The sequence below is a fragment of the Panthera tigris genome, chromosome B3 (genome assembly GCF_018350195.1).
Source record: "Panthera tigris isolate Pti1 chromosome B3, P.tigris_Pti1_mat1.1, whole genome shotgun sequence".
Taxonomy (NCBI): domain Eukaryota; kingdom Metazoa; phylum Chordata; class Mammalia; order Carnivora; family Felidae; genus Panthera; species Panthera tigris.
The window spans coordinates 119,955,140-119,981,649 of NC_056665.1; the positions used below are offsets into that span (position 1 = coordinate 119,955,140).

The 26,510-nt window shown below is 42.3% G+C and overlaps 1 protein-coding gene across 14 annotated transcripts in view; it reads left to right on the forward strand.

The window, feature by feature from the left end:
• Positions 1-26,510, forward strand: part of TTLL5 (tubulin tyrosine ligase like 5) — a 285,253-nt gene that overhangs the window by 36,515 nt on the left and 222,228 nt on the right. For all 14 annotated transcript variants that reach the window (XR_006218999.1, XM_042990159.1, XM_042990167.1 and 11 more), the window contains 5 exons: positions 4,961-5,030; positions 5,535-5,619; positions 18,282-18,383; positions 20,179-20,270; positions 21,329-21,436. Coding sequence is in view for 13 of the 14 variants with exons in the window: in XM_042990159.1 (XP_042846093.1) it covers positions 4,961-5,030; positions 5,535-5,619; positions 18,282-18,383; positions 20,179-20,270; positions 21,329-21,436 (457 nt within the window). In the remaining variant the exon portion in view is untranslated. The remainder of the gene's footprint in view (positions 1-4,960; positions 5,031-5,534; positions 5,620-18,281; positions 18,384-20,178; positions 20,271-21,328; positions 21,437-26,510) is intronic.

The following is a 26,510-nucleotide window of genomic DNA, read 5'->3' on the forward strand; positions in this document are numbered from 1 at the left end:
GCTGTTACCTGGCCCCGGGTCACTCTGGAGGCCCTTTTCCCTGGAGTGTCTTGTGACAGAAGGCCCTGGTCACATGCTTTGGATCTCTCTTTTCTCGTTTCTGTTCTGACCTTGGCGCGAAGGCTCCTGTCGGACAGCTTTTCCTTCAGCTCCGCGCCAGGGGCTCCAGTGTTGTTTGAATCTCATAGACGGCACTGGTTTGGGTCTGGGTTTTAGCTGCCAAATGGAATTGCTATTGAAAGTCAACTGTGGTACAAGTTTGCTTTTTATTTTCTTAGACATGAGTCAAAAAGAATAGGATCTATTTCCAGCTCATCTGGGGCTTTTTTTCTTTTGGAATGCTCTTTTGCCCTGGTGATTTGTTATTTTGAAACCAACATCATAAAGGATAGAAAAGTTAAACTTTCCTCAGTGGGGCTGAGAACCCAGTGCCCTGACTCTTCCCTGGATGGAGTCTCCTAAGGAGGGTGACAAGTCTTTAGAGAATGCATTTGGCAGGCTCTCTTTCTCCCTCCCACCTCTCCCTGGGCTGAATCCCTAGAGACCCCCTGCGTAGATCAAAGTACTTGGCAGGACCCTTTGCCTCCCTCCTCCTCCTCAGTGAGGCTTTGGAATGAGTCTGATTCTTTGAGGCATTTGGTGGAGGTGCCAGACAGAAGCCTGGGAAGATGCCAGCAGGCGCGGGGTTGGGGGGGGGGGGGGCGGGCAACATGTGGACATGATGGGAAAATATTCCCATTTCACTCCCCAAACTGGGATTTTATCACCTTTTACGCAGGCCTACAAACCATGTAGTTAATACTCTTCTCTCTCTGCTTATGCACAAGGCCTCACCATCCCCTCTTTTCCATACCTGGATCTTTTCCCATGGAATATGTGACCCATTAGCCAACTGGATGAAGTAACTCTTTCCAAGGCTGCTGCCTGCTTTCCTTTCAGATTTGAGGGGGAGGGGGCCGGAGTGCTCAGGCAGAGAGGGTCTGTGAGCTGAACTGAAGTGAGCGGGTGCGGGACTTGGGGGGCGGGTGGAGTTAGGTGTGAAGGCCAAATAAAAATATCTTTCCCTGTCTTCCCCACTGGAGAGGGGCTCTCACTAAAAATTCCTGATAATAGCCATAACCTTTTGGAAAATATCTGCAAACGGCAACTTTTACCATTACAAGAACGGGATAAAGGATAGAAAAAGCGTTACTTTTATGAAATACTGAAGAGAGAAGTATGAGCTCCTGCAGACAGAAGTTATCTTGGCCAGTCAGCTACCTTCCTCTCTTATGATGTGCTCTATTAACTCTAGAAATACAGCCCAGAGGAGCAGAGCTCTGTTTGCTCCATCTCCCTCCGTGACTAAGTGCCCTATTTTCCCCATGTAGTATATTCAAGTCGAGGAGGGAAAGCGCCGGCATTTTCTGATTAAGGTGTGACTTTGATTATGGAAGTCAGATCATTCTTCTTTGTCATTATCTCATATTAATGTTTTCTTTGAGATTTTGAAGTAGCAGGGGGGGGTATTTGGTTTACTCTATTTACTCTGTGAACATAATTCCGTATAGCTCTCTTGTTTCTATTTGTTTATATGTTGTTATCTTAAGCGCTCTCTTATTTTTTTCTTCATTGTTCAAGAAATATTTAGGGAGTCCTTGCTGTGTGCCAGGTGCTGCCGCTCCTTAAAACCTTTTGAGGAGTAGGGATTATCTCTTAATGCTAACACTGATACTAAGCTAACGTATCTTCGTTATAACTCGGTGCACGGCTCTGAGCGGAGGGGCGTGTGGAGTGCTATGATGATGATGCAGGCTGTTGGGTTGTGGAACTTCGTAGAACCCTAGAGGTGCTACGGAGTTTGCACTAAGAGTAATAACTGATATTTCTTGCGCATTTAATGTGTGCCTACCCCTGTACCTTCCAAATACAGACTCAGGTAGTCTTTAGAAGAACCCCATGAGGTAGTTTACTGTTATTTCCTTGGTAAGTGGTAGAGTCAAAATTATAATTCAGGTCTAGCTGATTCCAGAGCATAACACTCTTAACCACTGTACCACTCTACCTTACAACAACTTAACAGATACCATGAGATTTAGTCTTAAAGTCCATTTAGAAAAATGGATGTATTTCCAACTTTCCCAACAGTCTAGATCTTGCTTTAGCATACTTTGGAGGGCATTTGGAGCTTGGACTTGAACTCATTTGAAATGAGTCAGTTGGGGATGGATGAAAAGGAAACAGGCTTGAAAATATCAAAAGGCTTTCGTTAGTTGCTTCTTAGCAACTCATGTAATGTATGTAACACTACACAAAAAAACTATACCCAGACCCTTCTCTTCTTCGTTGAGGTTACAGTTGAATTCCTGGTGCAGGTAGAGATGAGAGGTTCAGACCATTGAACAAATATTAAAGTTACCTAAATAATGTGCGAGATTATGTTATGTATAACCCAGGGGACAAATGTATATGACGAGGGAGGGAAGAGAGGAAATGGGCAAGGACAGTAGATGTGTTATGGAATGAAGACGATTACCAGTGTAGTCTCTGGTTCAGAGGAAAGTTGGGTGGTCGATATCTGTTGCAACCTGTAGGTGTTACTCAGTGGGAAGAGGTCTGCAACTTTATTTTAGGTTTGGAACACAGACTTGAGGCTTGCTCCTTTGTGCTATGATTCATCAGTTCTTACGCACTAACTCGACTCCAAATGGAGATAGCACTTGTGAGAAAGTGATCACGAAAAGTAAGGGAGTCTGGAAATGGTGTGGGTGCTCAAGTCCATGAGTATGAATCAGCAGTGATTGTTGCCATGTCCATGTGATGCAGGGAGATGGGTTGTGAAAGTTGTGTTCTGAGTGTGGGACAGCAACAGTGGGAAATGAGAGGGGAGTCTCTTTCTCTTGCCCCTGGGGTTGCTCATCGTGTTTGATGTTACGGGCCACAAAATTATCCTTATTTTATGTAGTATTTGGGGGTAGCAAATGCACTGCTATAAAGACAGTCTTTTGAAATTGGGGGACAGTATTATAGGTCAGGACTTTGGGAAAAGATGTGAATAGTACCTAAGAGTTAAGCCTCCGAGGCAGACTGCCTGAGTTCAAATGCTGCTCTGTCACTGTGTGACATCTGTAATATTTAGATGGTGATATACCTGCCTCGTAGGGTTGGGGGAGGATTAAGTGAAATAATACTTGTGAAAAACTAGAACAGCGCTAGACACACAGCAAATGTTCATTCAGTGCATTTGTTAAATATTATTTTTTTCTGCAAATTTTAATCGTTACTTCTGTTGCCACTACCGTAGCTGTTATCATTGCAGTTATTACTATAGCCACTTCCCTTTTGGACTCCTTTTGTCCTGGATAGATTGTGGTGGCTTCCAGCTCGTTTTTCTGCCTTAATATAATCCCACACAGAGTTGTGCTATTCCCTATATTTTAACCTTACTATTTACTTAATCAAGAATCCATAATAATTTCCTGCTCCCCACCATGTTCAGGCCAACTTAAGCCTTGTTGGGGGTTCGAATCCCTTTGCCAGCGGGGTCTCCTAATATTCTAACCATACCTTTTCATTATTCCCCAGGTCTGTCTTTTAGCCCCAGGTCAGTGAATCTGTCTCCTCTCCTTTCTCCTGAGCTTTGTGCTGCCATCTTTCCACGGCAGCTTCCTTTCCTTTCTACCATGTGCTCAATAGCTTTCAACACTCACTTCTGCACCTACTCTTCCAGGAAAGGCCTTCCCTGACTGATCATCCCACTAACTCATCTGCACTTGTATTTTGCAGTCTCATGTCTTGTGCTTGCAGATATGCTGGTTTGTGTTCTTTCAAACTACATATTTTGGGGGCGCCTTTGGCTGAGCGTCCGACCTTGGCCCAGGTCATGATCTTGTAGATCGTGAGTTTGAGCCCCACATCGGGCTCACTGCTGTCAGCGCAGAGCCTGCTTCTGATCCTGTTTCCCTCTCTCTGCCCTTCCCTTGTTTGCATTCTCTCGCAAATAAACAAACATTAAAAAAAAAAAACAAAACAACTCTATATTTTGCTGTCCCTTTACCTAAATATTAAACTCTTCAGAAGTAGGGATTAGGCTCTGAGGGCAGAGATTGTGTGTGTTTTGTTCATCACTGTATCCTAAGTACCTTATACAGTATCCAAATACTCATGATTATTTGTTGTAGAAACAACTCTTTTTTCATGGAAAAACTCTTTAAAAGGGCTAGTTCATTCTTGATACGTAGTGGCATAGGACGTACAACTGATGAGCCCATGAAACATCCATCCCATTTCCCAAATGCCAGGATCCATTGTGGAAAGATCTGTAAGTTTTCTAAGCAACTTAATGAAAGTCTTCACTTAAGAATAATGGTAGTATTTAGGGGCGCCTGGGTGGCTCCGTCGGTTAAGCGTCCGACTTCGGCTCAGGTCATGATCTCACAGTCTGTGAGTTCAAGCCCTGCATCGGGCTCTGTGCTGACGGCTCGGAGCCTGGAGCCTGCTTCAGATTCCGTGTCTCCCTCTCTCTCTGCCCCTCCCCTGTTCATGCTCTGTCTCTCTCTGTCTCAAAAATAAATAAACATTAAAAAAAAAAAAAAAAGAATAACGGTAGTATTTTAAAATTTCCATCACCCTTTACACTTGGGAGAAAACACATTTTTATTTATTTTTTAAGTAGCTTTTATTGTCTTGGCATGTAACTATTTAATGTCATGTATATAAATCTTTAAAGCTGTTATGGCTCTATTTATTATGTGACAAGTGCTGTGTAAATTTATTTTTCACCCCTACTGTAATTGGATATCCGTAGTGTTTCTAAGTGTTATGTGGCCAGTTGAATATAGAGGTAGCTTGTAGGGAAACTTGTCTTAGAGTTTTAGTTTGCCATTTTATCATTTCTAAAAGGTCAAGAACTCTGCTCCCTTATTGTAAATTAGGATTCCTTTGCATTTCTGTCCTTTTATTCTTTGTCTTTACTCCATAGCCGAACCAGATTTCCCTGGAAGAGAACATCCTGGTCTCCCGTTACATTAACAACCCCCTGCTCATAGATGGTGAGTTGAGATTAGGCTGTTGGCTGGACTGGGCTAGATCTTGCTAATTTTAAAACATATTTTCACAGTCTTCTCTAGTAAGCCTTTATGAAGCTAGTGTGAAGTTCTTGGCAGCTGTGGCCCCAGAGATGAGGCTGGTGCCTTCTGTACCTTGTGGGATTATTTTGACAGTGAAATAGGAATGAATAGAAAAGCAAATGCTTTATAGCACATATATGTGAAGACTGTGTGGTACGTATGTGTAAGCTCTCTTTCACATTTTATGTGTGTGTATATATATATATACACACATATATATGTATGCATATATACACATATATATATACACACACATATATATGAAATATATAATTATTCTCAGAAGGCAAGGTGTGCTGCAGGCAGTGTGTGTTTTGTTGGGAGATTAGTCTTTCTTTCATATTTCCTTGTTACATTGTCTTGTTCGTCTTACAACAGAAAACAAACGACCTGCATTTTTCCTGTGAACCCCAATTTTTTTTCTAGATTTCAAGTTTGATGTGCGCCTCTATGTGCTTGTGACTTCCTACGATCCCCTTGTCATCTATCTCTATGAAGAAGGGCTGGCTAGGTAAGAGACTTTTGGGGGAGGAGGGGTGTTTATCAGAGTGAATCCATTAAAGAGTGTGTTAAGATCAGGCTGTTTCTTCCTTTTGTGTTCAACTCAGAAAAATAGAGCGTACCCAGATGGATTTCAGATTACAGAAAATCAGTCATGTTACTTTAAGCTGCACTTGTATATCCGCAGGTGGGAATAACCATCTGTATGTAAACACACACCTTTGCCAACCGGGCTGTAGGATCACATTGTACATTTTCATGCAGTGGCAATTGTTATGGTGACCCTGGGGCATTAAGATAATTTGTCATTGTTCTTTACAACTCAACTAGAAAAAAAAAATCCCACATTTGTTACCTGTTACATACCAAACATTCATTTCAATGCTCACAACAGCCTTACAGTTGATGCAGTTTTGCAGTTGGGACAAGGGAACTTGGTCACTTTTTGGAGCGCTTCCAGCCAGATGGTGGTGGAGTGGGATTTGAACTCACGGATCTGACTCCAGAGCTCATGGCCTGAGCTGTTTCATGCCTCTTGTATTTTGGGGGCATTAGCTGCACCCCACCCCACCCCCCTCCAGCAAGTAATATGCTTCACAGTGATTGTTTATACATTATTTTGTTTCTCTTGAGGTACTTTTTAGGTTTTAAGGTAATGTGACTTACTTATTATAAAATTGAGTTCAAGTTGTAATAATCTGAAAAATTTCCCCCACAGCCACAGAATTTTACAAGTAATAATATTTTCATAGGCCCTTTACATTGTTTAAAATAAATACATAACTTTGCTGTGCTTGTGTTCCTTTCCCCCACAAAACTAGCATTTGTACCGTATAATATATATTTACTAGCTCGCTTACCGTGAAGTTCCTTTTATGTGAGGGGCCTTATAGGGCACAGCAGTTCGGCGGGGGGGGGTGCTTTGTACCCACGGTCAGCCATGACAAGCTAAAAAGCATGGCCTGTGTGTGTTTGTGTATTTTAGAAAATGCACTTGGAAGATGGGAAATCTCATGGTGTAAAAGAAGGCTACCTATTTAAGTTTAGTTACTTTGACACATGCTATTGTACTCTGGAAACTGTTATTTTAGAATACTTTTTTAATTACATCATGTACCTAAATTCTTCGATGCATCCTGTGACTAGAATTGGAGGGTGAGCTCGGTTAACCAGCTTGTAGCTGGCTGAGCCGTGCCTTCCTTTCACCTCTAGGTGGCAGCGACAGCATTCGTAAACATTGTCCTCTTCTAAGTTAAGGTGTCTGAGTTGGAGCCTGAGGAACACTGGAGGCTACTGAAGCTCCATGGTTCTGGACTCCTGTTCCTCGAATATCGAATATCGAGGAGGGGGACACTAACATTTCTCAGTTTTTAGGTAAAGGGCTGAACGAGCATCTGAGTGCCAACTGACTCCTAGCTCTGATCAGATTTTCACAGGCAGGAAGTTTTCTGTGGTGTTTAGAGGCACGTGTGTTCTCCTACTTTGAAGCACAGGTTTCAAAGCTGAGTCCCCATCCTCTCTAGATTAAAAAGAAGGGAAGATATACCCTTCCTTCTGCTCAGGTGAACAAGGTGCTGAGGGTTTTCCATTTTGTAAGTTAAGATGATCTGAGCTGTCCTTTTGTAGCGTGAGCGTCTCCACTCCCTTCCCTCCCTCTGTCGTCACCTCATCTTGCCTCTTGTGCCCTTCTCAGGGGCTCATTGTGTTCTGCCACAATTTGAACTTCTTGAGTAGGGAAAAGACCTCAAGGTATACCCACTGTTTCTCAAGGATATCGTACCAGCATGTTTGGCATATTGCTCCCAAGACATTGCATTCACAGTATTTTTTTATATTTATTTTTATTTTTGAGGAGAGAGAGAGAGAGAGAGAGAGAGAGACAGACAGACATGGAACACAAGTGGGGGGAGGGGCAGACAGAGAGGGAGACAAAGAATCCAAAGCAGGCTCCAGGCTCTGAGATGTCAGCACAGAGCCCGATGCGGGGCTCGAACCCACGGAACGCGAGATCATGACCTGAGCCAAAGTCAGATGCTCAACCAACGGAGCCACTCAGGCGCCCCGCATTCACCGTATTAATAGCCCTTTCTATTGGTAAAATTTGGCATAGCTTTAAGGCCTCAGTGGCTCAGATATGAAATGAGAGCAATACCAATGTTTATGATAGAATTTACTACCGATATGCCAGTGCTTTGGCTACTGGGTGTGTGTTGGAAGTCAGAATCCACTGAATCGAATAACTGTCTTCTCTTGCCTCCAGCAGGAACTGAATGTATGTATGTGTGGGTGTGTGTGTACTGTCTTTTAGTGGATGCTTTTTTTTTCCCCCAGAATAATTTAGAAGACAGCTTTTTAAAAACTTAGTCCGAACTGAAGCAAATAATAGGACTTTTCAGGACTTTGTCACAGTTAAGCTAAAAGCATTGGTGAATATAAAAGCTTGACACAAGGACGGTGCAGTATGTCAGGCTCTTAGCAAGTCTTGCCAGGCATGTTGCTCTGCACCATAACTTCCAGGTGCCCAAGTTCCTGTATCTTTTTAAAAAAAGTTTTTTAAGTGTTTATTATTTTGAGAGACAGAGAGAGAGAGAGAGGGACAGTGTGAGCAGGGGAGGGGCAGAGAGAGGGAGACACAGAATCCGAAGCAGGCTCCAGGCTCTGAGCTGTCAGCACAGAGCCCAACGCGGGGCTCGAACTCCCCGACCGGAGATCATGACCTGAGCCGAAGTTGGACGCTTAACCGTGAGCCACCCGGGCGCCCCTCAGGTTCCTGTGTCTTAACTCACTGTGTATCTTGGCTTTCATCTACTTTTTAATCCTCAGAATCCGCTCAACTGTGTCACCACATCCAGCAATAGTCTGTAGCGTCTCTGGATCTGCAGCCTCTAGTAATTTTGAGTCACGTGTGTTTTATGTAGATGTTACTGAAGACAAGCAGTTTGGGATGAGATCACTAGGCCATTTTACTTCGAGGCTCAACAAGGAAAACCGTAATTTTTCCTAAAGAGACAGTCCTGGCAGCAGATACAATTGGCTTCCTCGTTAGAAAAGAAGGGTCTTATCCCGTAACACTTGTTTTGGGCCTCGAATTAATGGTTAGGCGACATAAAGATTAAATTCATTTCACAAGACTGTTTTGTGAAGTAAATATTTTGTGTTAATTCTTGACCTTTTTAAACTTAAGAAAAAAGACCAGAAATAGTTTCTTTTTAGAGTCATAATTTCCAGGTGTCCTTGTTGTTTTATTAACACAGGAAAACTGTCATTATTTTCTTACACCTGGGCAAAATATTGAGATGTTTAGAAAAAAATTGTAGTTGGGCCCAGCATTTTGCCCCAAAAGGTCCACCCTACTTTTGAGTTTGACGAGTATGTTCTTGCTTTGCACCAGCAGGGGACACTCAGTTTCCAGAGAGGGGCTCCATTCTCTATCAAAATGGTGTAGATTCTCTTTCTTGTCAGAGGTGGAATCCAAAAAGACTTTGTCCTGGATTTTACAGTTTTCCGTGGATCCAGTATGTGGTCTAAACGATCTGACAAGGCCCTTTTTGAGCCGGAGCTAATAGCCAAATTTTCACTGAAACAGGAAAAATAAAAAGTTAAAAGAAGTTAGAACAGAATGGACTTGAAAAGCAAATACGCTGTCAGAGACCCAAAGATAGGTAGCACTCGCCACGTGGGGAAGTGAAGGTGCCCAGCCAGGGACCGGAGACTCCCATCCTCACTGGAGGTGGGGGGAGAGGTCCCTGAGCAGGCCCCACTCAGGATCTGCCTTTTCTCTGCCTCGGCTGTGTTATTCAGTGGAAATTCAGAAAAGACCCCAAAAGTATTAGTAATGCCTTTGCCTTCCTCCCCACCCCCAGTTCCTTCTTCAGTAGCCTTCCTTGCTAATTAACACTGGCTCCGCAGGGATATTTACCTTTTCTCTGCTGGATTCCTGTGGTTTTGAAAGAATTCAGGTACTTGCTGGTTGCCAAGGAATTCAGATTACCTCACAGGCTGCACACTGTCCAGAATCTCTGCCACAGCAGCGAGGGGGGTTGGGGGGGGGTGTAGAGACAGCAACAAGGGGAAGAAAACCCTCTCCAGTGCTCATTGTCACCCTCCCTGGCAGGCCCTTGCTGTTTGTGAAGTTTGAGTCATTTCTGGCTCTGAAGACAGGGGATCAGGCTGGTAATCCCCTCCCAGACGGCTCTGTGGGGCGCTGCCCAGTCACTGCCCCACTTTGGCAGTCTCTCTCTCGGCTGCAGCTGGTTGACAGCAGATCAGAGAGCTCTCGGGCCTCTTGTTCTCTTCCATAAGATTTTTCTGGGTCAGGCCAGGATGAAACCCAGTGGCTCCTGGCAAGCCTGCCTGAGGTGCTGTCTCTTCGTCCTCCAGGCCTCTCTGGCTCGGAATGGCTACACCTGCTGAAAGATAACTCCTGTGCCATGTGCCACAGCCAGGATCTACTCAGGGCCGGCCTCCTCTTTCCTTTGTGCATTTGGACTGAATGTGTGTTAGATTATGTGACTATCAGAGGGGAGGGACCAAGTGTCCTACATCCAGCTTAGCCATGACTCTGGCTATGGTGCGGTATCTTTGAAGAACAAAACAGTTTTTGAATGGAGGAGGAGAGTTTAGAGGATTCCACGAATTCTGTGCTTTCCTTCCTGCTTTGCTTCCATACTGGTGAAGTTCCTGGGACAAGCAGCTCAGGTGCAGCTTCAGTTCATGTTATCCAGTACCTTCTATGTGTCTAACACGGGAACCCTGCCTTTACACAGACACTCGAGTTTTAGACAGGTTGTTACCATTGTCTCCATTCTCACTGAGAAGCATTAGAAGTGTGGCTTCTGACTTAAGAATTCATTGTCAGAATAAAGTTAATCTATATATGTTTCAGTGTGGTTAAAAAAAAAAGCATATGCTTCTCTCTTCATCGGTAGGCTATGAAATAGTACCCAGAATTTCAGATTTGGCGAAGAAGTAGAGGCTCCCCGTCCCCCCCCCTTTTTTTTTTCTGTCATTAGAGCTTTTTATAAATCTTGATTTCATTAAGAGGGAAGTTCAAGACTCAGTGCATCATGTAGATTTTAGTATGTGTTAGGAGCAGTATTTGCAAACTTGGTCCTGGGGTGGCTAGTAGGGAATTAACCTCTTTAAGATTGTGGCTAATAAAGAATTTGTGTTGAAGCTTTCTGACCTAAACAGGTTGAAATTTGATATGTGAAGGTCTAAATCAGGAGGTCACAAACCTAAAGGCTCACAAGGACATTCACTGAAAAAGTTGCCCTGGTGGAAGCTGGAGATCACATGTGCCACTTAAGGGCATTTACTATTCAGTGCCTGCAACGCGTTGATATGTGGTGGTGCTGTGGTCTGAATGTTTGTATCCCCCCCCCCATTCATATGTTGAAATCCGCCCCCCCCCCCGCTCCCCGCCCAAGGTGATGGTATTAGGAGGTTAGGTCCTTGGGAGGTGATTATGTCATGAAGGTGAAGCCCTCATGAATGTGATTAGTGCCCTTTTATAAAAGAGGGCACAGAGAGTTTCCTGGCTCCTTTCACCATGTGAACACACAGCCGGAAGCTGCAGTCTGTCTGCCTGTATCTTGATCTTGGACTTCCCAGCCTCCAGAACTGTCAGAAATCTATTTCTGTTGCTTATAAGCTACCCAGTTTATGGCATTTTGTTACAGCGGCCCAAATAGACTCAGACAAGGTGGTATTCCAGATCTTTTGGTTTTTTAAGGTTGGCTGAAAATCTAGGTTTTTACTGAGAAACTTACTTCTGTTTTAATTTTAAAACCATTTCAGACTTCTAGAAAAGCTATAAAAATAGCGCAGAGTTACCTTTTACCTTTCATGGAGAGACCCCATTCAGGTTTGGCCAGTTATCCTAATAATGTTCTCTATAACAAAAGGATCTGATCCAAGATCACATGTTATATTTAGTTGTCATGTCTCTTTAGTTTTCTTTAGTGTGGAACAGTTCCCATAGTCTTCCCATGACTTTTATAACCTTTGCATTTGTGAAGATCACAGGCCAGTCATTTTTTAGAATGTCCCTCAGTTGAATTTACCTGATATTTTTTTCATGCTTAGACCCAGGTTCATTATTTTTGGCCAGAATAGCACAGAAGTGATGCTGTGTTGTCACTGCATTATATCTGGTGGCCCATGATAACTATTTAGTGGTTTTTTTTTTTTTAATTAAAAAAAGTTTTTTTAATGTTTGTTTATTTTTGAGAGAGAGAGAGATAGAGAGATGGAGAGAGACAGAGTATAAGCCAGGGGAGGGGCAGAGAAAGAGGGAGAGACAGAATCCGAAGCAGGCTCCAGGCTCTGAGCTGTCAGCACAGAGCCTGATGTGGGGCTCAAACTCGTGGACCGTGAGATCATGGTCTGAGCCGAAGTCCGACATTTCACCAACTGAGCCACCCAGGCACCCCTATTTAGTGGTGTTTGACCACTTGATTAAGGGGGTATCTGCCAGATTTCTCCACTATAAAGTTACTTTGTTTTTCCCTGTGTAATTAATAAGTATCTTAAGGGGAGCTACTTTGAGACCATGTAGACTCTCATTCCACATCTAGTTTTTACCCAGTTTTATTTTATTTTTATTTTATTTTTTTATTTTATTTTTTATTATTTATTTATTTGTTTTTATTATTTATTATTTATTATATTTTATTTTTAATTTTTTAATTTTTTAATTTATTTTTTTAATTTACATTCAAGTTCGTTAGCATATAGTGCAACAATCCTTAATGCCCCTTACCCAGTTAGCCCATCCCCCCTCCCACAACCCCTCCAGTAACCCTGTTTGTTCTCCATATTTATGAGTCTCTTCTGTGTTGTCCCCTTCCCTGTTTTTATATTATTTTTGTTTCCCTTCCCTTATGTTCATCTGTTTTGTCTCTTAAAGTCCTTACATGAGTGAAGTCATATGATTTTTATCTTTCTCTGACTAATTTCACTTAGCATAATAATATTGCTGTAAACATTGGGGTGCATGTGTCCCTTCAGAACAGCATTCCTGTATCCCTTGAATAAATACCTACTAGTGCCATTGGTGGTCGTAGGGTGGTTCTATTTTTAATTTTTTGAGGAACCTCCATACTGTTTTCCAGAGTGGCTGCACCAGTTTGTATTCCCACCAGCAGTGCGAAAGAGATCCTCTTTCTCCACATCCTCGCCAACATCTGTTGTTGCCTGAGTTGTTAATGTTAGCCATTCTGACAGGTGTGAGGTGGTATCTCATTGTGGTTTTGATTTGTATTTCCCTGATGATGAGTGATGTTGAGCATTTTTTCATGTGTCAGTTGGCCATCTGGATGTCTTCTTTGCAGAAATGCCTATTCATGTCTTTTGCCCATTTCTCCACTGGATTATTTGTTTTTTGGGTGTTGAGTTTGATAAGTTCTTTATAGATTTCGGATACTAACCTTTTATCTGATATGTCGTTTGCAAATATCTTCTCCCATTCCATCGGTTGCCTTTTAGTTTTGCTGATTGTTTCCTCTGCTGTGCAGAAGCTTTTTATTTTGATGAGGTCCCAGTAGTTCATTTTTGCTTTTGTTTCCCTTGCCTCCAGAGACGTGTTGAGTAAGAAGTTGCTGTGGCCAAGGTCAAAGAGGTTTTTGCCTGCTTTCTCCTTGAGGATTTCGATGGCTTCCTGTTTTACGTTTAGGTCTTTCATCCATTTTCAGTTTATTTTTGTGTATGGTGTCAGAAAGTGGTCCAGGTTCATTCTTCTGCATGTTGTTGTCCAGTTTTCCCAGCACCACTTGCTGAAGAGACTGTCTTTATTCCATTGGATATTCTTTCCTGCTTTGTCAAAAATTAGTTAGCCATACGTTTGTGGGTCCATTTCTGGATTCTATATTCTGTTCCATTGATCTGAGTGTCTATTTTTTACCCAGTGATTTTAATATCCATTGATGTTTCTTGCCTGAATTATTACTATGACAGTTGTTAAATGATGATTTTCTAATTCCATCATTCCTTTTTTCTTTTATTATTTGGCATTTTGCTCCAAGGCAGAGCTGTCTCTTCTTCCCATTTATTTATTCATTTATTTATTTATACCAGTAAGGATTCCTATTTTACTTAATGGGTTATGATGCTTTGCTGTCAGGATTTATTTTAATGTCATAGTGTCTCAGATTTGGCCAACAGGAGCCCCTGTAAGCTGGCTTTTGTGTCCTGTCATTTCTTTGGGCACCAGATGTTTCAGGCTCATCTTGTTCTTTCTCTGTCCCAGCTCTGGAATCAACCATTTTCTCCAAGGGGCATTGATTGCTTTTAATGGAGAAGAGTATTTAGGAATCAAGATGTGAGAGCTAGATAAGCTCATTGCTCTGGGGTGTCTCTGCTCCAGGTCCTTGAAATGGGCAGACCTCAGAAATCTACGTTTGTTATGTGTTCATGTACACATATACACACTGAAATCCATATTTACTTTCGTAAAATGTTTCCATACATTGAAAAGCAAGAATTTATACTAATACCTCCCAATTCTTCAAAACTACAGGGTTCATTCTAGTTTTTCCCTTTCCTTGTTTTTAGTCTCTCTTCTTCAACAGTGAGAAATCTGACTCCCATTATCTCTAACATATTTATATACTCAGTTCCCTTTTGTGTAGCCAATCTCTCAACCACCTTGGCCACCGCCCCCCGTCAGATGCCCTCCTTGTGTGGATTTTTACCCCTGTGAGGCCGCCACGCTACACGGATAACCTCCTTGTACTGCCTGTGGGCTGCCTTCCTATCCTGTCCATCTTCCTTATGTAAGCACTGGCTGCAGGAAGGAAGGTCTGATTTTTAAATGTTGGCCAAGTCATTCAAGTTTTTTTTTTAAGTTTGTGGGTTAATCAGAACTTGATTAGTAGGCCAGTGGGACCTTTGGTCTAGACGATACGAAGGAAATGTTGGAAGATGGTGACCAGAGATGGAAGTGGTCTGTTTAATAGGGACTTTGGTGAGAAGCGTGGTATCTTCCTGGCTTAGCAGGAAAGATGAGCACACACACCTACGTGGTCTTCCACGTTCTCCGTCAGGCTAAGGAAATAGTGTAGTTTTTGGCTCTTTTGATAACTTTCCATTGAGCTTAAGTTTTTTTGTTTTTCTCTAATTCTTGCTTCTTACGCTCTTTAGCGACCCGCTCTGTGACACTAATAATCTTGTCCTTGCTGGAGTTGAGAATATAAATTCCTCAGTGAGAAGGATGATTAGGAGGAAGAAAACTTACTTTTTAGAGATGCAGTTCTATTGAAAAAAAAAAAAAGGGCGTAAAAATGACAGATGTGTGGAATACCAGGTTGCTCAACCGCCAGGCTTTTGCCAGGCTTTTCTTGTTGACCAGGTTAGATCAGATACTCTTATTGAGAAGAGATGAAAACCCTCTTTCTCTGAAGCAGAACCCTTTCCCTCCCTCTCAATCATTATTCTTCTAGGGGAGAGGATGGCAGGAGGTATGTCACTGTGAGGTAATGTCTGGATGAGGCAGGCAGCCTCTGTGGGGCCGCGTGGGTCCTCTGTGCATTTCAGAAGGATTCAGAGAATGATGGTCTCCTGCTTGATTGGAGAATGTCTACAGAAGCAAGATTGGAAGGCACAGGCAAGGTTTACTCATCATGGAGTGGCATGGTTAGAAGTTAGGTGATAACTAGTGGAAGTTTCTGAGAAAAATCACAGGTCCTTCTCACACACAGATATAATAGTCATCAAGCCCTTGTCCTTTAGCCGTACATGCCTGGTCAACATTTTCCCTTTGTCCACATCCTTCTTCCTGTCCTCATGTTTGTTTATTTTAATTTTGGGTTTTTGGCGGGGGTTGTTTTTCACTTCTCTTTCTCTGGCTTTTGTATATTTCTAGTACAGGGAATTAGGAAGAGATAGTGGGTGGGTGAGAAGAAATAGAGAAGGGGAAAATTTTTAAATGCTGCCCTTTAATGTGGTAAAAATTCATGTTGACTTCATAGTCTGAGTAAGCATATGTAAATAATTTGTAAATCATATGAAAATAAACTTGTGGCCGTCCAGGATTTTTTTTCACACACTTGGATATGCCTCTTGGGAAAACCACTTTAGTGAGGGGTGATATGGTTATAGTGGTATGTAAACAGGGGTTGATATTTACCATAACCATTCGACTCGAGTGTCCTTTTGTTGATGTTGAGCATCACTGGAAAGTTTTCTCTTTCCCTGGTTACTTCCTTCAGAGGCACGTATATTTTATACTTTGGTCTTCTTTTGACAGTAGTCCAGGATATCAAATTGCTGCTCTGTTTTCAGTGGGTTCCATGTTTAATCCCTCTGTCTTTTGCCTTCATTCCAAATTCAGGAATTAGTCTCCTACGCTGTGCTCATAGTCATGTTGTCCTGCAGACCTAGGTTTTGTGTGATGTTAATGTTGCCATTATTGTTTTCCTAAAAGGAACTTTATAGGTCAGTTCTGTTATTTCTACAGCCGTGTATTTTAAATCGACCATTCTGCTGTCATTTTATTCTTTTTGCTTAATAGTTTCCATAGAATGCTATGGTGCCAGCACCGTATAGGCACCCCATAGGTGTCTTGACCAGCAAATGCTCTGTCATCCACAGCGTCGTGTACACAATTTCCCAGGGATGGGTAACTCTGTTTTCGTTTTTCATCCTTCCTGTTTGTCTAAGGTTCTATCAGAGAAACAGCATCTTGTGGTTAAGAACATGTGTTGTGGAGTCAGTGTGATGGGCGGGGGGTGGGGGGGGTTGGGGGGGGGTTGGAATTTATGTATTTATTAAAGTTGTTTTCTTTGAACTTAACATTACGTATGGAAATGCAACACATTATTACAATAGCCAGATTTGCAAACAGCAATATTGTGGGTGAGAAAATAATTCAATTTAGGGAGAAATGATTGTTTCAACATTTAACCAGATGTATAAGAGACAACAACATTGTGACTAAGAGCATGCGTTTTGGATTGGACAGCCTTGATTTTGTTACTGGCCATGCTGTTTCCTTTTTTTTTTTTTTTTTTTTTTTTAAGTTTTAATTTAAATTCCGGTTAATTAACGTACAGTGTAATATTAGTTCCAGGTGGACAATATAGTGATTCAACACTTCCATAATCACCTGGTGCTCATCACAAGTGCACTCCTTAATCTCTCTCTCTCTCTCTCTCTCTCTTTTTTTCCCCTTACCTGTACAGAAGCCTTTTGTTTTGATGAAGTCCCACTAGTTTATTTTTGCTTTTGTTTCCCTTGCCTCAGGAGATGTATCTAGAAGTTGCTATGGCTGATGTCAAAGAAGTTAGTGCCTGTGTTCTCTTCTAGGATTTTGATGGTTTCGGGTTTCACATTTAGGTCTTTCATCCATTTTGAGTTTATTTTTTGTGTATGGTGTAAGAAGGTGGCCCTGTTTCATTCACCATGTTGCCGTCCAGTTTCCCCAAACACCGTTTGTTTAAGAGACTTATTTCCATTGGATATTCTTTCCTGCTTTGTCAAAGATGAGTTGACCGTGCTATTGTGGGTTCATTTCTGGGTTTTGTATTCTGATCCATCGACCTATGTGTCTGCTTTTGGGCCAGTATTATACTGTTTTTGATGATTACAGCTTTGTAATACAGCTTGAAGTCTGAAACTGTGATGCCTCCAGCTTTGCTTTTCTTTCTCAGGATTACTTTGGCTACTTGGGAGCTTTTGTGGCTCCATACAAATTTTAGAATTGTTTGTTCCAGCTTTGTGAAAACTGCTGGTGGTATTTTGATAGGGATGGCATTAAATGTGTAGGTTGCTTTGGGTAGTAGAGATATTTTAACACTATTTGTCTTCCAATCCATGAGCATGGGATGCTTTTCAATTCTTTCATCAGTGTTTTATCGTTTTCAGAATATAGGTCTTTCACCTCTCTGATTAGGTTTATTCCTAGGTATCTTATTGTTTTTGGTGTAATTGTAAATGGGATTGATTCCTTAATTTCTCTTTGCTGCTTCATCATTGGTACGTAGAATTCTTTGCGACAGATTTCTGTTTGTTGATTTTGTATCCTGAGACTTTACTGAATTCGTTGATCGGTTCTAGGAGTTTTGGGGTGGAGTCTTTTGGGTTTTCTATATATAGTATCATGTCATTTGCAAATAGCAGAAGTTTGACTTCTTCCTTGCTGATTTGGATGCCTTTTATTTCTTTGTGTTGTCTGATTGCTGAGGCTAGGACTTCCAGTACTAGGTTGAAGAAAAAGTGGTAAGAGCAGACATCTCTGTCTTATTCCTGACTATAGAGGAAAAGCTCTGTTTTTCCCCATTGAGGATGATTATTAGCTGTGGGTCTTTCGTATACCGCCTTTATTATGTTGAGGTATGTTCCCTCTAAACCTACTTTGTTGAGGGTTTGTATCAAGAATGGATGTAGTACATCCATTTGGACAAGTGATTTTGGACAAGTTACTTAATCTTTCCAGGTTACATTTTAGTTTTTATGTCTACTCTAAAAATCAGATATAATATTACCCACTTCAGAGAATTGCTTTAAGGAACGAATTACATATTATATATGAAACACCATGGGAGTGGGCATTTATTAAGCACTCACTGTTAATGACGTCACCCTCCTTTTATTAGTATCACACTGATCCTGAGTTCAAGCCTGTATTTCCTTGAACCCCTGTTCCTGGCATGTAACTTGTGTCTTTTCTATCAGATTTGCAACCGTGCGATATGATCAAGGAGCCAAGAACATTCGGAACCAGTTCATGCACCTGACAAACTACAGTGTGAATAAGAAGAGTGGAGACTATGTGAGGTACTGGCTGCATGCGAGCCGGGCGCCAGGAAATCAGTTTCACGTGCAGGTGCCGGAAATGTGGAAAGTCAACTTGTTGCACTCCATTTATCTCCATGGAACTTACAGGAAGCTGTCGTTTAACGTAGTTTTGAGGCATATCTGCTATTGCTTCTCCGTTGCTTGCCCAGTTACGGCGTCCCCTTTCTCTACCAAAATAGGCCTTCCCACATTTCGTCTTCACTGTCTTTCCTCACTTGACTTAGGGGTGGGAATTTAATAGGCATATGGAACTTTTTAGAAGACAAGAAATGAGGTCATTTCAGCACTTGGCAAAATGTATCAAACGCTTAAAAAATATTGGTATCCTTTGACCCAGCATTTCCATTTCTAGGAACTTAACCTTAAGAAATAACACGAGATGTGCGCACAAGATCAGAGAGAAGAATGTTCATGACTGTACATTGTCAGGTGGAAAAAGCAGGTTACCAGACACTACTTGCAGTTTAAGTTCTTTTTTGAGTCTATAAGATAACTAAAGCTGTTTATTTTTGCTGAGGGAGAGAAAATGTAAACTAGGAGGATATATACCAAAATGGCAACAGCGCTTAACTATAGTGGATGAGATTATGGGTGGGTGACTTCTGTTTTCTTCTCTGCACTTTCATGTACATCCTAAAATTTTCTAAAATAAATGCTTGTATGATCAGAGGGAAGAAAAGTTAGGAATAAATTAAATGAAGAAAGAAATGAGGCCATCTCAGAGAACGATTCAGTGGAAGGGAGTACCAGCACAGCTGTGTGGAAACATCCCTTCTGCTCTGTTTTCTTTCATCCTGATAATTTTGCCAGAAAGTGGAAAAATAAAAAAGAAACCCAAACAGTCACTTTCTACTCAGACTAAAAATAGGTGTCTAGAAAGTCCAAGGAAAGAGAGAAAAAGACTCTGGAAGCGATGGCATAGTTGCCAAGGCTGTGTAGATTTCACGGAGTGTCCTGTGACCAGTGTTTGGAATTGACGATACCCTGTCGTTCACCCTGGAAGATGAGCAGACATGCACCCAACTGGTGGGTGGTGGGGTGGTGGTAGGGAATGAGGGGGCATCTGCAAAACACAGTTTCCAGATCGCAAGACCTTTCCAGTAGTCATGACAGTGTACCCCATTTGGCAGTCTGCTGCTCTGGTGGTGGGGCACTTCACTGATTTTATTGTCGCTCTCACGGATTCTCCCTTCAGCGATACCTCGGAGGGTATCCAGAAAAGCTGTGTGGAGAGCTACCACTAGAGAGGAGAGAGCCTGCTTCAGATGCTGAAGCAGTTCCATGCTAGGTTAGCTCATTAGAATGTTATACTACATTAGTTCACTAGCCAACCAAGACTCAGTTCTGGTCTCAAAATGGCATTAGAAGTTGTTTTGTGGGCTCATATGACTTTCACCTCAAAGACTAGGTTAGCATCCCCAAACGTGTCATTCTGTTCACGTATTGTGGCCACTCTTAAATTGTTTACATCCTTTCACACATTGCTTCCACTCGTGATACATAATAATTGTTTGCTTAAGGAAGAATTTGCTGCCTTTTCCCCTGCCCCCCCCATAAGAGAAGCTATATGCATTTTCATTAAAAAATAAATCAGTGGTAGAAAGGGATATATGACAAAGGGACTAAGAATAGGTGCTGAGTGGAGGTCCGCAAAGGGAATGTTTTCCTAAAGATTAAAAGGACAAGTATTTGCAAAAAAAAAAAAAAAAAAAAATCTGGTTTCTACAGCCAGGCCTATTTGCACGTGTGACTTCGGTCCATTCCTTTGTTTTAGTTGTGATGATCCAGAAGTGGAGGATTATGGGAACAAATGGAGCATGAGTGCCATGCTTAGGTATCTGAAACAAGAAGGCAGAGATACAACTGGTGAGTACCAGGCCTTTTTCAAAACTTTGTGATCTTTCTCTTCTGTATAACCTCCCTGTGCCTCTCAGCATGCATCATTCTCTCTAATTCTGGTAGTGTCTCTGAGACTTCTGACAGGGTCGTCGTTCTTTTTGTTGTTTTGTTTTTAAATTTTTTTTTTTAATGTTCATTTATTTTTGACAGAGAGAGAGAGAGAGAGAGAGAGAGAGACAGAGCATGAGCGGGGAGGGGCAGAGAGAGAGGGAGACACAGAATCGGAAGCAGGCTCCAGGCTCTGAGAGCTGTCAGCACAGAGCCTGACTTGGGGCTCGAACTCACAGACCGCGAGATCATGACCTGAGCCGAAGTTGGACGCTCAACCGACTGAGCCATTCAGGCACCCCAGGGTCGTTGTTCTTGATGTTGATTTTTCCTGCCCTGTAGAAGATGGAAAACAGGCTTTCTGTGATGCCACCCCCCCCCCCAATCCCTTTTCTTGTTTCTAGTTTGGAAGGCATCACTTTGTCCTTTAACCTTTAGTGAATTTATCCTTCTTGAATGTTGAGCTGCAGACTGAAGTACTGTCTTCATATTGGCCCTGAGTTCAAATTTTTCAAAGTTAATCTGCCTCACTCATGTTGAATTGGGGAATGAGCAGTGTCAAGTCTGAGTACAGGGCTTGGAATCAAAATGGACACTACTGGCTGAGCCTTGAGCAGAATGGGAAACAGTGTGCAAGAAGGCTTAGCTCAGTCCACAAAGGGGAAGGGCGATGGAGAAGCCTGAGAAGGGGGAAGTAAGGCTTCTTTTCCATTCCATGTCTGTCTTTTGTCATAGGATGCCACTTCAGTACAACCCCTGCACCCACATTCTTGACCGTGTCACCTTATTCATAGATAATGCCTTCTCCTGGAGTACCTATTTGCAAGACCGCCACCCGGAGACTTTTTGGAATGAGCACATGTGCTTTTACAATCACACCGTGTTCCAGAACCCAGTTTTTCTACTCTGTACATTATAGTGTCTCTTCCTTCTTCTTCTTCTTCTTCTTCTTCTTCTTCTTTTTTTCTTTTTTGTAGCATTGATGGCCCATGTGGAAGACCTGATTATTAAGACTATAATCTCCGCTGAACTAGCTATTGCTACAGCCTGTAAAACCTTTGTTCCTCACCGCAGCAGTTGTTTTGGTAAGGAGACTCACGAAGCTTAATATGTTGTGTGAAAAGGGGCTTGGGAAGTAGGGATGGGATCCTGGAGTAGAGAGGCTCTGTGATTCTACAGAAGTAAGAATGTGTGTGTGTGGCGGGTTTTTCTTTCTAAGCTCAGGTGGCATATGAGGGCCCTACTAAGAGGCCAGTGGTGAGCTTAGTTGGAGGTCCCCTGAGGACTCACAGGCTTTCTGTGCGGGAAGCAGGGATTGGAACTAAAGTGTGGGTCTCTCTGTCAGAGTGCAATCAGAAAAAGCCTGCAATGGACTGTACAGGAATCCAGCTCTAACAAATATATTCCAGAGCCCCTTGGCAGCCAGACTGGGAACCGTTCCAAGAAGCTCTGGCTGGTACCAGTGTGTGCTTTCTCCCAGTTTCCAATGACTCCTCCTTTTTGTTTTAGTCTTCTTTCTAGTGGGTTTCTGCCCCCCCCTCCCTTTTTTTCCCCTCCTCTTCCTCCCTCCCTCCCCTCTTCTCCCACCCTTAACTCCCTGATTGCACAGAGAAGAGTAAGAAACAGTTCACAACTCCTGGATCAGGAAGCCTGTTGCCTACTGACCCACTGGCTATGACTGGCACCGAGGACACCTGCGCACTTTGCTTTCTGTGTGGATGTGAACTGTGTAGTGATTGCCAGTGTGTCTGTAAAGTCAACTAGGCTTTCAGCAGGTGTTAGGCTTTGTTAGTAAAACACACTAGGGTTGTTGCTGGGGGGATAATGAAAGTAATACAGTAGTAAGGATATCAGAGTCATGGCTTGCTCGGGAGTCAGGGTAGCAGGAACGTGAAGAACACGGACTTTAGAGCCTGACGGATGGAATTAGTGTAAAAGCCATTTGCACCCCTTACTTGCTTTCTTATTTTCAGCAAGTTACGCCAGTCCTGTTTCCTCCATTATAAAATTGTACTGATGACGGTACCGATCTCCCAAGGATACCAGGAAGATCAAATGAGATGATGTATGCCAAGCACTTGGCCCAATGTCTGATCCTCAATTTGCACTCAATAGAAATTATTTCTTTGCTGTTTTTATAACTAGAATGAGTAATTCTTGATCTCTTTCACGGATTATCATAACAGTCTGTACTTGAGAGGCAGTAAACAAAGGGAGGTGTTGAGACCAGGAACAGAAGACCGTAGACAAACCAAGACCTGAAATTATATAAGAAAAGGAGAGGTTGTGGTACATTTTCTAAGTATAGACGTGTTCATGTCCTCTAAAACCCTACATGGCTCTTTAGGGTTAACTAGTCAATAGAAACTTGATAGGACTTCCAGGCTTCTAAGTACCGGACCACAGCTGAATTTTCTAGAATTCAATTTCTCCTCTTACACCTTATAATCCAGCTCTACCACCGAGCACTCCATGCCTTTGTGCCTCGGTATAAATTCTTCGGTCCTGTCTGCCTGGCACACTCCTGTTCATATTCTCAGACTAAGCTTGACATTGTCTCTTCTAGGAACCCTTGCTTAATAAAATGCCCTGTTGTGCCTCCTCTCTCATGCTGTTCTGTTGTGTTCTTTTCCTCTCATATTGTGACGTTTTGCTTACACATGTGCTTCCCTGATAGTCTCCGAGCTTAACTTCTCGATTGTCAGTAGTCTCTCTCTGTCCCCCCTTCCCCTCTCATCCTCTTGTGGCCAAACCACACCTTACACTGACTCCCTGGACCTGCCAGGTCCTTCCCTTCGCCTCTGCCCTTTGCACCTGCTTTATCCTGCATCTGAAATCTTTTCCTCATGTTCCTTTACTTAATAGATCACCGCCATCTTTTCAAGATGAAGTGAAGTATCATTTCTGTGGTGAAGTTTTTCCTAAGTGTTCCAGTCTGAGTTAGCCCCCTCTACCCACAGCTTCCCATGCATAATCTGCAGTGGTACCTGATTGTCATCTGGTACCCATTTATGTGTCTGTCTCCCCTCCTGGACTGGAAGCTCCTTGTAGACAGCAGCACCGTCTCCCTAGTTTCTGCTTCTCTTGTGCATAGTGGTTTTTTTGCTCTTAGGAGATGTTCAAGAAATGTTTATTGAACATTGGTACTTGCTTTAATTGCCTTTTGGTGGCCTCATAGTAAGCTTCTTAGTAGATCTGGTTTGGTAAGGGCCTAGAGCTCTTAGCATTAATTATAAACTGCTTGAAGAAGGGGTGCATAGAACATATCTTCCAACTTCAAAAACCTCATTGGATTAAAAAACTAAGGTTTCTTTTCCACATGTACTTGGCTCTTATACGAAGCTTAATTTCTTCGTATAAAAATCTTTGTTCTTTTTGAAGAAATTCTCTTTGAGAATTTCCGGAACTTAATGGCAGTAGAGATTCCAATATGAAATAAGCAGTGACTTTCCCTGACTCAGTGAAATACCCCTAAGTCCATTTCATCATCTGTGGGTCTCCTTTCCTCCTCTTTGCTTTTATTCCGTTTTAATAAAGTGAGTGCATCTGGAGTTTTTTAAGTTGTTGACTGTCTTCTTGGTTTTTGTGGTTCTAATTCCACTTCCTGTCGGCCCTGGGATTTTGTGTGCTTCGTTAACCTCCCCCCCATCAGGTATGATTTTGTATGTGTGCGTATATTTGTGTGAGTCTCTCTGGCTCCCACTTACTCCTACTAACTTCCCTTGGGATTTGAGTTACAAGGAATAAAACTGTTTTGTTCGTTTTTTTTTTCTTTCTTTCTTATTTGTTTTAGAGTAAACAGGAATTGAGAGCTTCCCAGAAGAATTTGGCTTACACAGAGCGTTGGTGCTTTTAGAGGAAGCCAGTAGTCCAGTGATGGGGTTCACTATATTCTTTTAGTTGTTTCGCCCTTACACATTATGAATGTTGGCCAGGAGCATTCCAGTATTATCTAAGTGTTTCTGTCTCATGATTTCTTTCCTGCTCCACCATCTGTGATGCCTAACTGTGCTTTTAGGTACTTCTAATATTCCCATTCATTTGTTTATTTATGCATTTAACTTATTTTCAGTCCCTGCTCTGTGCAAGGCATAGATTATAAGCAATTATTCCTCTCAAACCAGATTTTACATGGGATGATATATATACACACATGTATGTATACACACACACACACACACACCTGCATTATATTATTGTCATTTCAATGTAGACTTAGTAACCTTCATAAACTACTTGAAAATTAGCCATGTAATGCCTTCTCATAGATTTGTACATCTGGAAAGGACCCGAGAGAACAATTAGTCCATATAAAGAAGTTGGGGCCTGAGAAACTAAGAGCCTTGCCCTTGGTTCCAGGGCTCACGAGTAGAAGAGCCCACGTGAAAGAGACCTGGCCTGGAGGGCAGGGGCCCACGAGATGGTTGGCAGACAGGTCACCTTGATCATTCCTTGTACTCTTGATTTACAGAGTTTTTGATGCCCCTCCCAATAAAATAGATTGCTGACAATCTAATTTTTACTGCCCTCAAGATTGTAAAAATACGGTACCATGTGAAATATATGCGTAAACAGCCACCCTTTAAACGTGCTTAGGAAATTGGCACTGTGACATAACTGGCAAGGAGAACGGCTTTTTTGACCAGTTGGAGAAAAACAGCCCAAAGCAACAGGATGTTAGCTGTCCTTTACAGATGCTGCTGCTGACGGCAGTTTTATCTATGTGTGTGAGGATGGCTGAAGTGACAGGCTAAGACCCCGGCCCTCTCCAGCCTGGGATCCTCTGGGCCAGCTGTCCGTGCCACTTGTAGAGCTGGCAAGGCTGGCTTTGTTTAGGGCAGAGATGTTTAGAGCATCTTTGCTCAGGACAGTCCATGCTCAGTACACCTCTTTGTTGAATGAGCGCTGGTTTGGCTTTTCATTGCTGTTGTTCTAGACCATTTTGCGGGGTAAGCCGACATTCTCAAAGGGTGGGTGTCCATAAATATTTGTTGAAGGGAGGAAAGTGGGCAGCATACATTCCTCAGTTACATAAACTACTTGACCACCACCAACAACATCGTAGTGAAAGTCGGCAAACAGTTCACTTTGTGGTTTAGCCCATGCTCCTGTTCAGGTGGGAAGAGAAGTTACCGTAGAAAGTAACTCGGGAGAAAGTACCTACTGGTTGTTAAGCACTTTTCCTTGGTTATTCCCTTTAGCCCTGTTAACAGAGTTTTGTTGGTATTTATTACCCATGTTTTATAGCAAGGAAAAAAGATCTGGAAAGGTCAAATAATTTATGCTAGGTTGTGCAGTTAACAAATGGCCAAGCCAGGTTTGGGATCCAGGTCTCTTTGGCCCTTTCTCCACTCACATAAAGACAAGTTCTGATGAGCCCAGCCACTTTTGGCATGCCCCATATCCTGGATTCTCCTTCTGCTCTCCTATAACTAGATCTCAGGAAAAATGCTATCATTCTTTCTAGCAGATCAGGCCTGAAAAAGGCACTCTTCGGCTCTAATCAGCAGTCCTGAATCCTAGATACTCCTTTCAAATCTACCTTTACATATGGTAGCCAGATACCATATTGATTTATTGGACTAGTTAACAAATTGGCTCTGGGCTTTTTCTTTTATTTAGTTCATTTTCCTGTGGGATCTTGATCTGTTTTTTTCCAAATTCTCCTTCTGGACCCCAGATAAAGACTTCCTCCTTAGGTTTGCAACTCAAATCCAAAGCCAAGGTAAAAAGAATTTCCTTTATACAATAGCATTTGACTGGCAGTGTGGACTGGCTAATGTCAGCACTTTCCACTGCCTCAGGATTACAGCTCCAGCTGGGACTTTATTTCTGGGGAGGGTTAGTGGATTGATTTCACAATTAGTGGTGTGCCATGTTTAGTCATCTGTTAGCCCTTGGATGCGTTATTATTTTCTCTATCAAATCTTTTTTCTTCCTCCCTTCCTAGACCACCTTTTATCAAGTTTTTTCTTAATATGTCTTAATATGTAAAAACCTTAATAGGAATGTCTCTTATTGTCCTTGTGGTTGGTAAGCTTTATTATGAATATTTCAAGTCTTGTGGCCAGGGTTATTTTGGGGGAGTAACTGCAAATTACTTGTCTTTTTGAAAAATTTCTACTCCTGAAGCCAAGACTACACTGTATGTTAACTAAC